Raw genomic sequence first — 18105 nt, 5'->3', positions numbered from 1 at the left:
TACGCATCTTATAAAGGCGTTCTTTGTGCTAAAGAAAAATTTACATTTTTTACAGATATGGTTGGGGGTCGTCAGTATCACCTGAATCCAACGACTGAAGTTGTGGACATTAGAAATTGAGATTGTCCCTCTAACGCCGCGTAACTAGTTGGACGCCTATAAATTCCTAAGAAGACAACATGTGTGCCGCAAATTTAGGTCACAGTACGAAATGCCATAAGCGAAATCTCGCACGTGTTTGGAAAAAAAAGGCATACACAAATGCATATATTTGCATCTGCATGAAGCAAACAAAAAAAAATAGCGATCAATGACCATGACCTACTTAGAACATTTGAGAGAAATGCCACCGGCTTCGATTATTGCAATTGGTAACAAACTTTTTGTGAATGGATTTCAGCTTTTTAAGGTCTTTAGTTGCTCCCAATGCAACTTTTGAATAAATATTTTCGTTCTTGAAAGTTAAATTTAAAAGAAGGTCGCTCCCCCGCGAACTAGGAACACAAGACTTAAAGTCAAAAGTTATTAACTTAAAATGTTTTAATAACTCACATTTTTTTGTTACGCCCTAATGTTTAGAGAAAGTTGCTCACTGTCAATTTGAAAACTTTAATAAATATTTATATAACTTTTGTTCCAAAGTTTTATGTATGCATTCATATATGCTGAGTGCCCACGGAAAATGGTTGTGGGAGAGGGTGCGGAGTTAAAAGAGTTCGCCTTTTCAAGTTCAAAATGGGAATTTGTAATTCGACCTAGCACATTCTTGTATTAAATTTAGCTTTTCTCATTTTGACTTTACCTTTCACGTTTTGAATCTACGCCATCTCAATACGAATTTATATTTTCCAATGTCCACTTATGTATATATTCCCAATGCAAATTTAAACCTTCTAATTTTGGTTTGAGCTTTCTTATTTTGAACGGGCAAGTCTCAAATTGAATTTACGTATTCTCATTTCAATTTATATTTTCTCAGGGACCCAAATTGTTATTCCTTTGATAATAAAAGTCGCCAAAAAAAAAATTATTTCCGGACTTTTAATTTTTCATATTAGGTGAAAGTGCCTGCCCGAGGGCACATTTAGGCCTTATTACCCGTTGTGATACCACGAAAAAACACTATTACCCTTCCTCTACGAACCACCATCTTGAGGACCTGATAAAGGCTACCAAGTCCTTAACGTCATGGCCTACGATCTGAAGCATATTATCTAGAAATCGAGCTCCCAGAAAGCGCTGCCTTGCGCCACTTAGCGCGGGGCAGATGAGGTGAATCACCGTTTCCCCCTCTTCATCTTCTTTACAACTCCTGCAGCAACGACGATAAGGCGCTCCTTACCTTTCTGCATGCCTACCTAAGGCAGTGTCCGGTTAGTGTGGAAATTGTATCCCTACTAAGGTTGTAAACGTGACGTTTTTAGGCCAATATTCTGCCTGGTCGTACCCTGCCTACAGAGTTCGTCTGTAAAGCAGTTTCCCTTGATGTCCCTTTGTCCCGGGACCAATTTGAGGTGTACACGGTTTTGTTGGGCCATCTCTTGAAGAGATCGGCGACAGTTTAGTGTTAGTTCATAATTGAACTATTAAGAGCCAAGAGATTTGTTGGCAGCGGCTGTAGCTGGAGATAAAGATTTGTTTGCCGATATTGTGTGTGCCTATCCTTACTGCGGCTTCCATGATGGCTGATACTACTGCCTGGAGGACGTTACAGTGATCGGATAGTCAGAAGGAGAGTTGGTGGACTAGGTTCCTTTAATAGTTTCCACCTCCAACTCTGCCGTTTAACTTAGTACCGTCGATGTATATGGAAATGCTGCCGTCAGCAGCAAGGCACCTATCCGACTCCGTCTAATTATCCCTTCTGGGAATGTTTAACATAAAATTGCTTTCCGTAATGTTGTGGTCGCACAGCGATCCGTGCTAGGAGAATGAAAACAGTATGTCCTAAATATACTAGAGTGCCCTATGGTTTTATTATTTCAATTGGACAACTCCCTTAAACGCAGGGCTGATGTTTCCGCCGCTTGATAACCAGCTAGATCCAATGGAAGGATTTCAAGAATGACGGAAGTGGACAGCCGTCGCTGGACCTCCACTTCTTTTTGGAGCTATTGAGCACATAAATAGCACATAATTCTGCACATATCCAGTTTTGAATCCGTCGTCCGGGGATATATCTTGCCCTTATGAGAGAGTCGTCCAGCTGAAGACCCCATTTCTCGTAAAAAAAAAACATTTAAAGTTGTCCAAAAAAAATTCTTTTTGGAGCTATTGAGCACATAATTTTGCATATATACAGGTCTGATTCCGTCGTTTTGGGGCAGTAGCCCCCGCTGCCCCCTTGCCACCCGCTTCGTTTTTCGAGGCAAACCGTTGCTTATCTTGGAGCACATAAATAGCACATAATTCCCACGTCTGGGGGGTATAGCTGGACGTCCAGCGTGACTACTTTTATTAATATATCCAAAACTTTAGATTTCTTGATTTCATAAACGTCTTCATCACAATAACTGCTATCTGAAGGGAATTGCAAAAATTCTATTGGCATTTGCTCATAAATATTTTAAAAAAATCTAAAAGATAAGATCTTTTTTGTGTCGCAACAGTCATAGAAGCCAAAAAAAGAAAAGAATGAAAGTCATAAAATTAATAATTAACTTATCATAAATTCAACATTGACTCTGGTATGTAGATAACGTATACTATATGGATGTATGGATTAGGGTGGGTCGATTTGAATGGACGAAAGTTAACCGATATCGGGCATAGATTTTTCGATAGGATTTGGGCTCAGGAAAAAGTTCCATTCAGTACGCATGCCCAAAAAAAATAATTTTCGAGCCTGCGAAATTTCATTTTTTTTACTTTTTTCCACTTTGATGTTAAAGGTCTTGTTCATGACCTACTAAAAAAAATGTCATATGTATACCCTGTCCGAACCAAAAATTTCCGCTAAAAACGTTGGCGATAACAGTTTTTTGAAAAAAAAAATATTTTATCGCCGACGTTTTTAGCGGACGTTTTTAGGTCGAACAGGGTATACATGAAAATTTTAGTAGGTCATGAAAAACCCTTAAAAATCAGTCGAAAAAAAGTCAAAAAAATTAAATTTCGCAGGCTCGAAAATTATTTTTTTGGGTATGCGTAGTGGAACTTTTTTTCCTGAGTCAAAATCCTATCGAAAAATCGATGGCGCGATATCGGTTAATAAATCGACCCATCCTAGTATGTATGTGTTAGATTTAGAGGTCGTTACCTTTTGGCGTAACCGCGAAATAAAAGTATTCGTAGAAGTAAATTCAAAGATGTTTATTATTATTAAAGTCTCATCGACTTAAGTGATCGTAACAACTAACTAGAAAAAAACTGTCTCATTACAATAGGAAAAAATTATATGATAAAGAGATAGAACAAAGACGTATAACAGCTATTCGAGTTGCCAGATTATTTCAACATTTCCTCTCAACACGAATATCTGTTTTAGCGAATTCGAAATAAAATTCAAATGTGCATATGTATTATGAAAGACCCATAAGCTTCACAAATTTTATGTGTTTATCCTTTGATAGATTTTTAGTGAGTACGTCTGCAATCATGTCACCAGATGCCAGGGATGCACCTTAACGTTAAGCTAATCGTTTATCAAAAAATTTCCACCGTTTCCGTTGAAACACTTCGAAATATTATCGATAAAGAAATTATCAAGATAAATTGTATCTCGTTTTTAACCGAAACGAAAAGCTTTCGTTAACGTTAAAAACGTTAACAAAAACGTGATACTTTATGTTTGAATTGTGCTGGCAATGCTATAGCCATGGTGAAGCCGTAAGGTGGCAACAACGAGCGCACATACACACACAAACTCCATGTAATTTGTTTGTGTAATTCGTTGGTGGTAATGTCAAAAATACTCTGAGAAATGTTCGTACTGTCAAAATTCATGAGAAAAGTTGCAATCAGCCTGGCTAATGCTTTCACCTTTAATGACTCCGCCATCAATCAGCTTTGCCAGCATAGTTTGAAATTAATAATCAACATAAACGATTTGATTTCGTTTTGATATGGCAGAAAACGAAACGAAATCACTTCGTTAATTTGACGATCTTAACGTTAATAAACGAAACGAAATGACTTCGTTTCGTTTATTAACGTTGATTATCGTAACGAAATGATATCGTTTCGTTGGTTAAGCATGCCTGCCAGATGCTATGTAAGCTAATTTGACAGTGCCCTTAGATATTTCATCACGTACATGATGAAAGCGTATGTCTATGTGTTTAGTACGCGGTCGGTATACTGGATTTTTCGCTAGCTGTTGAGTGCTTAAGTTGTCGCATTTTATTAAGATATGCTCATTTGCCGCATATTGTCCAATTTCCTCTAAAAGGCGTTTAAGGTAAATTCCTTCTTTTACTGCTGTAGACAGTGCATAGTATTCCGCTTCGGTTGTGCTTACTGCTACCGCACTCTGCTTCTTACTTTCCCAAGAAATTGCACCACCACTCATTAAAAACACGTATCCAGAGTACGATTTTCTATCTTTGATGTCACCACCCCAATCTGCGTCAGAGTAGCCTTCTATTTCTTTTATATTGCCATCGTATTTCAACTTCAGATCGATAGTTTTTGCCAGGTAGCGTAATATATGTTTCGCGCCAACTTCGTGCTTACGGGTTGGGTTTGAATTGCATTGTGCCAATTTACTTACATAATGTTGTATATCAGGGCGTGTAGATATTGCCAAATATAGTAACTCACCAATCAACTGCTGGTATGATTTCTGTTCGATCTGTGTGTCAGATTCGTCTACATCACCCACCTTATACCCTGGATCCAAAGGAGTTGATACAGGACGGCAATTGACCATATCGTATTGTTTTAATAGATTGCGTATATATTTAGACTGACATACTGTTATCGCACCAGTACTTCCACACCTGTCGATCTCCCAACCAAGGAAATATGAGATCGGTCCCTTATCAACGAGCTTAAACTCTTTTGCGAGGTCGGCTTTAAACATGTTTATGTCTTCTAAACTTTGGCTACCTACAATTAAATCGTCTACATAGACTGCAACGACACATAAATTTCCGCCAATATAGCGTATGTATAGACACTGCTCGTTTTTGCTAGGCAAAAACCCCATTTTATTGAGGACGGCATCAAGCGTGAAGTTCCACTCACGTCCTGACTGTTTGAGCCCGTAGATTGCTTTGTGTAGCCGCAATACTCGATCTGGATATTTTTCATCTACAAAACCTTCAGGTTGTTGCATGTAACACTCTTCATTTAGAGAACTATTAAGGTAGGCTGCTGTGATATCCAACTGGTGAAGATGCATTTTATTTGCAGCTGCAAGCGCAAGCAACATTCTTATTGTTGCATATCTTATGACTGGCGAGAATGTTTCTTTATAATTAATCCCATATTTTTGGCTACATCCTTTCGCCACTAATCGGGCCTTAAAACGTTCGATGTTTCCATTTTTATCTGATTTTAAATCAAATACCCATTTACATGCGATTGGTTTTTGGTTTGGTGGTAATTCAGTTAGTGACCAAGTTTTGTTCATAATCAACGAGTCAATCTCTTGTTTCATGGCTGCTTTCCACTCTTGCTCATATTCTTTACCGTCAATATCTTTCACGCTCTCGGGTATGGTGATTTTATTAGATAAAAAATTAACGCTGTTGGGTATTTTTCGGGGTCGACCGGGCCTGCCTGTGCGAATAATTTTCGGACGTCCACGCTTTGGTTGGCATACTTCATCAGAACTTGGCTTTCTGCTTAAACTCTGTTCATCTCTTTCTGCTACATTTGTTTCTGTTAAATGTGTGGATACGGTGTTTTCTGCCACCTCATTATCAAGGTTTTCGTACGATTCAAGTTGTCTTAAAATTTCACCGTCCGGCGTAGATTTACCCATTAGCATATCTTCTTGAAATTTTACATCTCTTCTAATAATAATCTTCTTCGCTTCTATGTCATACAACCGATACGCTTTTGACTCTTGTGAGTAGCCCACCATAATACAATTCCTTCCTTTAGCACGGAATTTACGATTTTCCGATTTATCCAACGCAATCGCTAAACACCCGAACACTCTGAGGTGTTGTATATGAGGCTTTTTCCGATACCATATTTCGTTTGGAGTTATATCACCAATTGATTTAGATGATATGCGATTTCGAAGGTACACCGCGGTTGCTACTGCCTCCGCCCAAAATTTCTCACTGAGATTGGCTTGCACTAACATCGACCTTGCCATTTCAACCAATGTACGGTTGGCTCTCTCCGATACTCCGTTCTGTTGTGGGCTATAAGGAGTACTCAATTGGCGTGTAATACCATTTTCCTCCAGGTACTTATTAAAGGCATTGTTAATAAATTCGCCTCCATTATCACTTCTCAAAGAGCGTATCAACTTCCCTGTTTGACGCTCTACCATGTTTTTAAATGCTTTGAACTTATCAAGTACTTCTTCCTTCGATTTTATGAAGTAAACAAACATTTTTCTAGACCTATCGTCAATGAAGCTAAGAAAATATCGTGAGCCACCAATTGATTGAACGTTGAAGGGGCCACATACGTCGGTGTGTATCAAGCCCAATATATTGTCAGCTTTACTTTCAGATTGTTGTGGGAACGGTTGCGTGTGAATTTTGCTGCGCATGCATGTAACACACGAATTATTTTCCTTAAAATGTGCTTTTTCTAATCCGCGCACTAATTGTTTTGTTTTCATTTGATGCAAACATCCGAAATTTACATGTCCAAGCCTCAAATGCCACATATTTTCTTGCAATACACACGAATACGCCGACTGCATTGTACTCTCAAACACAAACAAATCATTTTTGATATTTGCTTTCAAGGTTATACCATTGCAATGTTTATCTTTTACAACAACACCCTGGTCTGAAAATGTCACCTTCGCGCCGTTTTTAACACAATAACTGAGAAAAAGTTATGTTGGAATGTGGGAGCATACAAGACATTTTTGAGCAGTAATTTGCCATTTGCCGTTGTCAATAGCCGTGTTTTTTAACACGCGCGTATACATTTCGTTTGCGCCTGTTAAAAAACGCCTATCTTCGCTTAGATAATGCTTAGGAGACCCATCTAGCGGCTGTGGTTAAACAACTAGCTACAGCAACAGGGTGTACCGAAAAGCGGAGACGCAACGCTCTGATGGCCATAGGGTATAACATATAGCTGAATCAGTTGCGATGAATTGTGGACACAGATAGAATACATAGAATTAGGGTACAGGGTGAAACAAAGACACATATTTCAGTTACATCTGAGTATAATGCGTATTGAAATTTAGTAGGACAAAATTTATGCGCAGCAATTTCAGAGGTGTATTTAAAGTTTGTCGATTAGCAGTCCATATCAAGTTTAAGCGTAAACGACTATACGCGTGTTAAAAAACACGGCTAATTTCACATCTCCCTTTCCTACTGCTGTGACGATTTGATTTCCAGGAATCGACACCATTTCCTCTACTTTTTCCATTGAAACAAAAAAATCTTTGTTGTTACACATATGTGATGTGGCACCACTATCCACAATCCACTCAGACCGGTTTTCGCAATTGTAGTAGTTGTTGATATTTGTGATTGCTGTGTTAGCTTGTGCATAATATGAGCTTTCCTTCGATTCTTTTTGTTCTTTTGGTTTTTTCGATTTACAGTTGTAAGCATAGTGCCCGCGTTTATGACAATGGTAGCATTTAACATTATTTTTCGCCTTACAGTTTCCATGCAAAGTGGAAGTAGAATCATTAGGGTTCTTATTTTTGTCCATTCGATGTTGAGCTCTATTATTGTTGTTGTTCTGAGCAGAAAATGCATGCTGAATGCTTTCTTTATTGTTTCGATTATTTCTTCGCTCGTATTCTTCTAGAAGTTTCACTTTTAATACGCTGTATTCCGGTAGTTCATCTCTTGTTTCCATGGCAATCACGAAGCTTTCAAAATGGTTTGGCAGACTCGATAGAAGTATGATGACCAACATCTCATTGTTTATGGCAATTCCGACCTCTGCTAATTTCTCAACAATGTCTTGAAATGAGTTTAAAAATTGTAGCATATTACCGTCATCCGACAAACGGAGATTCAACAGACTTTTATATAGGGTAACTTTTCTAGCAGGACCTTTGGGTTTATAGATGGACTCCAATTTTTCCCACGCTTCCTTGGATTGCTTGCAATTTTTAATGTGGTTCAGTTGTGTTGGTTTGACTGACAAAACCATTGTAGCGAGCGCTTTCTCATCTAACGTATACCACTCTTCAGCATTGTCATCAGTCCGTGCTAGTTTACTAGACACGACTTTCCACTGATCCGAATGAATTAGCACTCCACGCATTTGCACGCACCATGAGTCATAATTATGCTCATCGAGCTTTTCAATAGCGTATAGCCCATTTGCCATATCTGGGAGTTCACTTATAATATGCTCACGTGACACTTGTTCGGATTTTATCGACTCTGGTTGCAGTAAAGTGTCTTCAAACACGTCGTCATCCGTCGAACTTGATCCCTCAGCTATCTCTTGTTCTTCTACTTTACTTTGGCTTCGCGTCTTAGGTCCACCTGGGCCCATAACCTTTTGTTAGATTTAGAGGTCGTTACCTTTTGGCGTAACCGCGAAATAAAAGTATTCGTAGAAGTAAATTCAAAGATGTTTATTATTATTAAAGTCTCATCGACTTGAGTGATCGTAACAACTAACTAGAAAAAAACTGTCTCATTACAATAGGAAAAAAATTATATGATAAAGAGATAGAAGAAAGACGTATAACAGCTATTCGAGTTGCCAGATTATTTCAACAGTATGTATATTATGGGTCCTCATCAAAAATTTTCTAATATTTCCCACATGATATTAAATGAAAATCGCTATTGGATGTATAAAAAAAAAAAAATAAATGTAAGGCGCGATAACCTCCGAAGAGATCTAAGGCCGAGCTTCTCTTCCAATTTGCGTCGTGCTCCTCTTGATTTTCCCTACAAATTGGCCGGACGGGACCTACATGTTTTATGCCGACTCCGAACGGCATCTGCAAGGCAGATGAGTTTTCACTGAGAGCTTTTCATGGCAGAAATACACCCGGAGCGCTTGCCAAACACTGCCGGGGGGAGACCACACTTCGAAAAATTTTCTTCTAATTGAAAAACCTTATTTCTAAAATTTTGATGTTGCTTTGCCCGGGAGTTGAACCCAGGGCATACGGTGTGATAGGCGGAGCACGCTACCATCACACCACGGTGGCCGCTATTGGATGTATATTTGAACAATTTTCCGTTATCCTTTGCAGAATTTAGTTTGGAGGCCGGTTTCGGCGCTGTGCCATTTTCAATGGCGTTTTTGTTCTCTGACGGAGGATGATAAATTTCAATTATATCAATTATATGTATATGAAGTACTTCAATATCTTTCTTGGCATGGTGCGCACTATAAAATAACAGTTAAGGGTTATTCTTTTCCAATAAATTATATTCCGCCAGCTTGTCTTATTTGGCTTTTATTTGCAAAATGCTGAACGATTACAAATTCTAAAAATGAAGCAAATGGTAAACAATATATAAAGCGCTAAATAACACAACCTTCGACTTTGTCGGAAAAGATGTATTCTGGTAAAAGCAAATCTGTTGGTGTTTGTTTATAAGGTTCAGTAGAAGTACCATTCTAGGGTTTCTGACTGAAAGTTTGGCATCCGCCAATCTGTACATACTACTTTGGCTTGTTCAATTTAAATTCAACTTTGTTTTCAGCACTCTAGTTAACAAAAAATGGTTACCTTTGCAATGGCGTATTAAATTTCTTTTACCGCCTGCAAAGATTATTCGATTTCCCTTTTGAAACAGTTCACCATATCTACTATCCTACTCATTTTTTATCGTTATTTCATAGACTTAATACTAAGTTCTTAGATATGTAGAAATCTAACAAAAGTGAGGATAGGACACCACCCTGTGGCACCCCTTGTTTAATTCTCTTTGGTTTTGATGTTTCATTTCTAAATTGCACCGATGCCTTCCGACCACCCCGATAATTTGCGGTCACCCTTTTAAGACATGTGGGAAAGGTAGACCCTTCCAGGTCTTGTAGTAACGTGCCAAAGCTTTTGATATGTCTAGCTACTGTTCTATGGTGGGGTTTTTGATTTAAACCACAATTTATCTGGGTGCTGATGGCATTTAGCGCGGTGGTGGTGCTATGGAGTTTTTTGAAGCCATGCTGATGACAGGCTAGTTGCAAATTTGCTTTGAAGTATGGAGGCAAAATGACTTCAAGCGTCTTGGGTACTGGCGATAGGAGAGATATCGGGCGATATGACTCTCCTATGTTAGCTGGTTTCCCAGGCTATAGTAGCGGGACCACCTTGGCCATTTTCCATTTTTCGGGAATGACAAGAGACAGGTTGAAGACATGCGCTTAATATTCGAAACCCTCTTTCCCTAGGCTTTTGCATGGCTATGCCGTCTGGGCCCACTGCTTTGGATGATTTAGCATGGCCGATGGTATCCTCAACCTCTTTGGCGGTAATGGTAATTGGTGACGCGCTGAATTTATGTTTATTTGCGTGTCTGTTGGCCCTCCGTCTATCTTTGTCGACCATAGGATGCATTATATATTGTCGGCAGAAAGCGCTCGCGCATTTTTTCGCATCCAACATCACTTTGGAAACTTTGTCATTGTGCCTAGACGGATTCGATAGGGACTTTACGGTGGACCAAAGTTTACCTACACCGGCAGAGAGATTACAACCGCTTAGGTGCTCCTCCCATTTCGCCCGCTTGTGTTCATCCACAAGCAATCTGATGCGTTGGTTTATATCCCTTATTTGGGGGTCGCCGGGATCGAGCTGTCTTATAAGGTCACGTTCTTTCGCTAAATTTGCGGCCTCCGCCGGAAAGTGAGGCCGAATTTCGGGAATTCTACCGGCGGGAATGAAGCGAGCCGAGGGGGATTCAAGGGGTTGTGTAGCGCAATATATAGCTTCTCCAACTCAATTGTCAACCTCACCTTCGAGCGGCGAATCCCGTTTCATTAAAAGACGAGGCTCTGGCGACCCCAAGCTCCTCATGGAACTTGGGGATGGGGAGGGAGGGATGGCCTGAAGGTTTAATGTGGCCATATAATTCGTTCCCGAGATGGTCGGGCCAGCACATTAATGGTGCTGTGTTACCGGAGCGTATCGGATCTGTATCCGACAAAGGACCATCACATCGATAACACTCCCCAAAGCCTTCGGGGAGTAACCTAATCGCTACAACAACAACAACAAGCGAGCCGAGGCGGATTCGATGACCTTGCGGACAGCACACTCCCCTTGGCGGGCATCAGTCGGGATAGGGAAGGCAGCAAAGCGGTTGTCTGTAAAGGATTTGTATTCGTCCCACTTTCCTTTTTTAAAGTTTATGAAAGTGCGTTTTTCTGTGACGATGAAGTCGGCGGTACGCTCGAGCGAAATAAGTATAGGCAGGTGGTCCGATGCCAATGTTACCATCGGCTGCCAGTAGACGCAGTTAACGAGTTCTGCGCTCACGATTGATATATCCGGCGAACTGTGACAGTTTCCTACCATACGTGTGGGGGCGTCTCCGTTTATAGTGCAGAACGTCGTTTCTTCTATTTGATCCACATCTCACCCCTACTGTCCACCCGCAAGTTTGAATGCCATAGATCGTGATGGGCATTGAAATCGCCTAAGGTAATGCGATCGTTTCCAGTGAGTACGCCGCTGATATCAGGGCGGTATCCACTGGGGCAACAGGTGACAGGAGGGATGTAGATATTGATGATTTCTAGATTTGCATCGCCCGACCGGACAGATAATCCTTGACGTTCTAAAACACTGTCCCTGCGGTCGATGTCGGATTGCACAGTGTGGTGTATGATAAACCCGAGGCCGCCTCCATTCCGCTCTCGCGATCTTTTCTGTGGACATTATACCCATAACAGGTCTGCAATGCAGATCTTGCTGTGAGTTGAGTCTCTTGAATCGCAGCAATGCGGATGTTCTGCCGCTTCATGAAGTCGACTATCTCCGTGATCTTCCCAGTTAATCCATTACAGTTTAACTGCAGAATTCTGAAGTGCATAGGGGGAGGCGTCGTCACTCTGGGTGTAAGTGACGGGTGACTACGCCTGGGTCGTGGAAGACCAGAACGCGATTGCTGTTGAGGCCCTGGGACTAGACGTCCTTGGGTAGGCATTGGGGTACCTTGTGTATTTGGGTATACGGCCTGGCAACATGGCGCAATGAAACCCGTCGGGGGTTGCCGTCGCAGAGACCAGAACATCTAGGAAAGTGGCACCGTCCATGGCAGGAGCTGCTAAGGCGCAGACTACGGGACGTCCTAGGACGTGAACAGCAAGGAGCCACAAAAGATTTATAGAAGCTACGTGGACGTCTGGTTTTGGGGTCTAGCCCAGAATCACTTGTCCCTTACACGAGACACACACACAAGAGTATGACCGTCCTAAAAAGATTCTTTTCCGGCAGATGCAGCAAAACCATTTCTCAGGACCGAGGTCAGGAGACGGACCCGGACTGGGTTCGATACCTTCCCGGAGCAAGAGAATATGGAGCAGTCCCGCTGCAAGGAGCTGCTGGGAGGATGACAATTTGTGGGAGGGACGCAACAAATTAAATGGGGTTACACTGAAATGGCAGTCCTTGGTCGGGAAAAATCCCGAGTCGCTCCGGTACATAGAACCGACGGCCTTGGGAAGCGTGAATATTTGGTACAAATAACTCCTTACTTAATTTCAATGTTCTAGCATGAATACCTTCAGAGTTATGAATACCTTCAGAGGTACTACATAACTCTGAAGGTATTCATGCTAGAACATTGAAATTCAGTAAGGAGTTATATGAAGTAAATCCCCAAAACCCCCAAGAAAATGTAAGGTGGGGGAGCAGGGGGCGTGGCACCTCCCATATAAATGCAATTTATCATACTGCATATCTCTGGATGTAGTAATGGTAGGACAATGAAAATTGGTAAGGAGCTATATGAGGTTAAGTCCTAACACATCCAGTAAAATGTGGAATTGGGGAAAAGGGGGCGTGGCACCTTCCCTACAAATGGGATTTTTCAGAACTATGGCTGCCGTACAAACAGGTTATTATAACAGCTAAAGTTTGACTACAGAGTTGTTTGGCTGTTATTCCTTTTGGTTGTTTAGTAATCTGCCGCCGTTAAAATTGTTTGTCAACTTCAATCTATCTACATCTTCTATATCTATGTAAAATTCAAAATTTCGAAAACAACAAAGTTTTCATACCAAGGATTCCATTAATGCCGACACATATACCTTTCAATTTTAATCGCCTCCAATTTCCTATTAGGTTGGCTTTCGCAATGTCCATCAATAAAGCTCAAAGACAGTCATTAGCTATAGTAGGAGTCAATCTTACTAACTCATGTTTGACCCATGGCCAATTATACGTAGTCTGCTCCAGAGTTGGCTCATCGAAAAATCTTTTTATTTATACTCCAAATAATATTACAAAAAATATTGTATATCCTATGGTTTTCAGCAATACCTAAATTGGCAAATAAACAACCTTAAAATAAGTTTAAAATGTGTGTTATTTATTTTGCATATTTTTATAGAAACGTGGGGTGAAGCCCATGGGCATAAGCAAGTTTGTCTATAATAAACAATAATAATACAAATAACGCATCTTCGCTCTAAGGGGTACCAGGTACCTAGTGACGTTTTTAGGGACATTGACTGCATTATCTCCAACTCAGTACTACTTACGTATTTTTTATTGCATATAAAATATTATTAACAGTGTCGCCTTTAATTTGATGTATTACACGGGCAAATAGCTTTAGCCGTTCCAGAGCTATGGGTCGCCGATGTCGCCAAACTGTCAAAAAATCGAGATTTTCAAAACTTTGAGTTCCAGTGGCACGGGTTAACATCTTCCAATTGTGCTTAAAATTTTGCAATCTTAAAACCTGACAAAATGAAAAATTTTAGGGGGTGCACCCAAAGAAATTCTGACATTTTTTTTTACCCTGAGATAAAACCACTCTAGTGTCCCCTATACAGTCTTATTTCATCCTAACAAAAAGAAGTTCAAAAGTTGTGAAAATGTGGTACTTTATAAGGAATGCCGAATTTTCAAAAATTGTTAATAAGGAAGGAAATCAGAAGCTCTTTAGAAAAAGTAATGATAAGCCAAAACAAAATTTTAAACATAGCTGGCGTATAATCAGTACTCTACATAAGCAATTTCAACGAAATTGATGTTTGGATGGTAAAATGATCTCTGTCTCAGTTTCCATATGGGGTAGAATTTCCCAATCGTACCAAATTTTAGATGCTTCCCTTCCATAATAATATATATCATTGGAGAATTGAAAAGAAAATTAACTTAACTGTTGCGTTTTTCGAAAAAGGATAAAGAAAATATTTGATTAATGTGCATCGAAAACAACAGAAAATACTTAATAATAAGGGAACTGTTTTTTGCTCTCCTGAAAACTGGGTGTTTGCTGATAGAGAATATTGAATATAAGCCGACAATTTATTCTTACTTTTATTTTATTTCTTTTGTAGACAATTAAATTTATACACAATGCGACGGTGACAGGTAATTATTATGATGTTGTTGTTGTTGTTGTTGTAGCGATAAGGACACTCCCCGAAGGCCTTGGGAAGTGTTATCGATGTTGATGGTCCTTTGCCGGATGCAGGGCATAGCACCCTCCCACCCCCTAGATCCATGAGTAGTTTGGGCTCGCTGGTTAATGAAACAGGGTTCGCCACGGATAGGTGAGGTTGACAATTGGGTTTAGAGAAGCTATATATTGCGCTGGCAATATAAAGGGGTTGCGCTACACAACCCCTTGAATCTATTTGGTATTTTAGTCGCCTCTTACGACAGGCATACCTACCTATTCTGTATAGGGTATATTCTCTTCCCCTAACCCGCTGGGGATACCTGCTGCTATCACTAGGAGTTCAAAGCATTGAGAATAACGATAAAAACACTGTTGTTGTTGTTGTTGTAGCGATAAGGTTGCTCCCCGAAGGCTTTGGGGAGTGTTATCGATGTGATGGTCCTTTGCCGGATACAGATCCGGTACGCTCCGGTACCATAGCACCATTAAGGTGCTAGCCCGACCATCTCGGGAACGATTTATGTGGCCACATTAAACCTTCATGCCATTCCCTCCCTCCCCACCCTCAAGTTCCATGAGGAGCTTGGGGTCGCCAGAGCCTCGTTTGTTAGTGAAACAGGTTTCGCCGCGGATAGGTGAGGTTGACAATTGGGTTTGGAGAAGCTATATATTGCGCTGGCAACCTGAAGGGTTGCGCTACACAACCCCTTCAATCTGGTATTTTAGTCGCCTAAGCACCATTAAGGTACTTGCCCGACCATTTTGGGAACGATTAATATAACCATATTTACCCTTGTAGGCCATCCCGCCAAAGCCTCGCCTGCTAAGTATGTGTATGATACACTCTTATATTTTCCATAAGGAACTTGGGGTCGCCAAAGCCTCGCCTGCTAAATATGTATGTGTATGATACACTCATATTTGTAGAAGGATTCCCCTCGTGTGGGCGATTCGGTTGCGGAAGCTTTGAAGCTATAAAGCTCTGTTTGCACTTATCAACCCCTTGAATCCCATCGAGGATGAGATCGGAGCACAGAAAGATCCATAGTCATATTCCACATTGGAGTAGTTTGACTTTTGCAAAAACAAACCCCAAGTTGGAATGATCAGTTGACGAATTGAGTGGCTTGTCTATTGTTATTGCGGCTCCAAAATCAAGTGAAAATTACAATCCGAGTTGCCACTATCGTTATCAAGCTTACACTTCATTTTAGTGGATCTGCATTTTTAAAATTTTTTTCTGTTTTTCTTTGCTTAGCCAAAGAAAAGGAAACAGCAAAATATAAACCTTACCGTAAAGACCAAATAGAATGCAACGAAAAGAAAAACAACCCCAAACCTATATGTGGTAGGATAACACAATGGTATTGATCAATTAAGTGTTCGATTGCAGTGCTCCAATGCTTGCATATTTATATAGTGTTTTTGCTTAGATAGTATATATGCATGTACTAATAAGATGCATGCATGTGTTGCACACTTTTGTATGTACTTGTTTTCTGTTGGGGCTATTATTACATTTTGCTTGTGTAAAAAGCTTACGCACTCCAATACTAAATAAACGCACACAAAATGCAACATAATAATTGTGTGAAGCTCGTTAGAGGACAAACAGCGCACTAAGTATATATGAGTAATAAAGCGATTTTCATTCAAGCTTACCTCCTGTTTGACGCAGTCCAGCACTATTAGGCGGAGTTATACTAGCAACTCCCGATGCACCAGCACTAATCCCCAATGATTGATTGGATGCACCCATTGATAAAGATATTTGACTTTGTAATTGTTGACGTATTGTTTCAACAGCAGCACCAGTTGGCACGCTGCTCGATTGAAGCACTACTGAATTACCAGACCCACTGGCTCCAGCACTGCCTGACCCACCCCCAACTGGTGACGAATCATTTCCAGTCATTGCATGTTGAGTAGCAACAGAAGCTGAATTAGTGCCATGATAGCTACTTGAGGCGCTGCTACCGATGCGTATCGGTGTACTAATATTCATACTGACGTTGGAACCAGCACCGGAACCAGCTGGTGTTGCTTGCGTCATCACAATAGAAATTTTTTCTTTTTATTTGCTTTGCGTTTAAATGCTTTTTTAAATTATTTTCGAAAAACTTTCTTCATAAACTGGCCCTATTAGTTTATAAAATTAATCTATGAAGTATGCTGCATACATACACGGTCGGCTTGGTAATTTATTGATTTTATTTTTCACTATACACTCTTAACGACTTTCTTGTTAGAGCAAAAAATTAAATATCCACTTATTGTTGTAGAATATAACCACAGCTGTAGTGTTTTAGTAAGTTTTCACACTCTAAACACTTTAAATTAATACAAATTTTACAAATTCCTAAAACTTTCACCCTCAACAGCAGCTTCGCTTTACATTGATACAAACAAACCCAACCAAAATCAGCGACTTTTCCAAGTCCGTCAAACGTTGACATAAAGAATGCGAAATTGCCAGCGTTGCCATTTTCTTTTATTTTAATTACAAAAAATCCACTTAAAGATGTGTCCACTTGTCGCTGAAAACGAGTTTAAGAACCCGTCACTTATGCATTTTTCGATATATATGCGTTTTACTTAATCTTCAGCATTATGAGTAGATTGCTCGTATTTTTATGGAGAACGGTAGATTGAGCGTCACTGGCGCCATCTGACATGGAAAAGTAGCCAACTCCCAGATTTTGTTGCAAGCAAAGCATAACAGGAAGAATTTGACATTTGCTTTGGCTAAGGCATAGACGTTTGCGGCAGGGATGCACCTTAACGTTAAGCTATTTGTTTATCAAAAAATTTCCACCGTTTTCGTTGAAACACTTCGAAATATTATCGATAAAAAAATTATCAAGATAAATTGTATTCGTTTTTAACAGAAACGAAAAGCTTTCGTTAACGTTAAAAACGTTAACAAAAACGTGATACTTTATGTTTGAATTGTGCTGACAATGCTATAGCCATGGTGAAGCCGTAAGGTGGTAACAGCGAGCGGACATACACACAAACTCGGTGTAATTTGTTTGTGTAATTCGTTGGTGGTAATGTCAAAAATACTCTGAGAAATGTTCGTACTGTCAAAATTCATGAGAAAAGTTGCAATCAGCTTGGCTAATGCTTTCACCTTAATGACTCCGCCATCAATCAGCTTTGCCAGCATAGTTTAAAATTAATAATCAACATAAACGATTTGATTTCGTTTTGATATGGCAGAAAACGAAACAAAATCATTTCGTTAATTTGACGTTCTCAACGTCAATAAACGAAACGAAATGACTTTGTTTCGTTTATTAACGTTAATTATCGTAACGAAATGATATCGGTTCGTTGGTTAAGATGCCTGGTTTGCGGGAAGCTTTATACCCGTTAGACCTAGTTTACACATGCCGACATTATTTTCATTTTTATACTTAGCTCATAATCGTTAATTATA

General features: G+C 40.0%; 1 protein-coding gene across 3 annotated transcripts in view; it reads right to left on the bottom strand.

Moving 5' to 3' along the window:
• Positions 1 to 17091, bottom strand: part of Orp8 (Oxysterol-binding protein-related protein 8) — a 179645-nt gene extending 162554 nt beyond the window's left edge. For 2 of the 3 annotated variants that reach the window (XM_067760496.1, XM_067760497.1), the window contains exon 1: positions 16326 to 17091. In XM_067760496.1, coding sequence (XP_067616597.1) covers positions 16326 to 16716 — 391 coding nt within the window. In that variant the 5' untranslated portion in view covers positions 16717 to 17091. The remainder of the gene's footprint in view (positions 1 to 16325) is intronic. The other variant, XM_067760495.1, reaches the window with a different exon arrangement.
• Between the last annotated feature and the right edge of the window lie 1014 nt (positions 17092 to 18105).

The sequence above is a fragment of the Eurosta solidaginis genome, chromosome 1 (genome assembly GCF_040869045.1).
Source record: "Eurosta solidaginis isolate ZX-2024a chromosome 1, ASM4086904v1, whole genome shotgun sequence".
Taxonomy (NCBI): Eukaryota; Metazoa; Arthropoda; class Insecta; order Diptera; family Tephritidae; genus Eurosta; species Eurosta solidaginis.
Note: the sequence above shows the minus strand (reverse complement) of the source record. Positions and strands in the feature narration are given on the sequence as shown.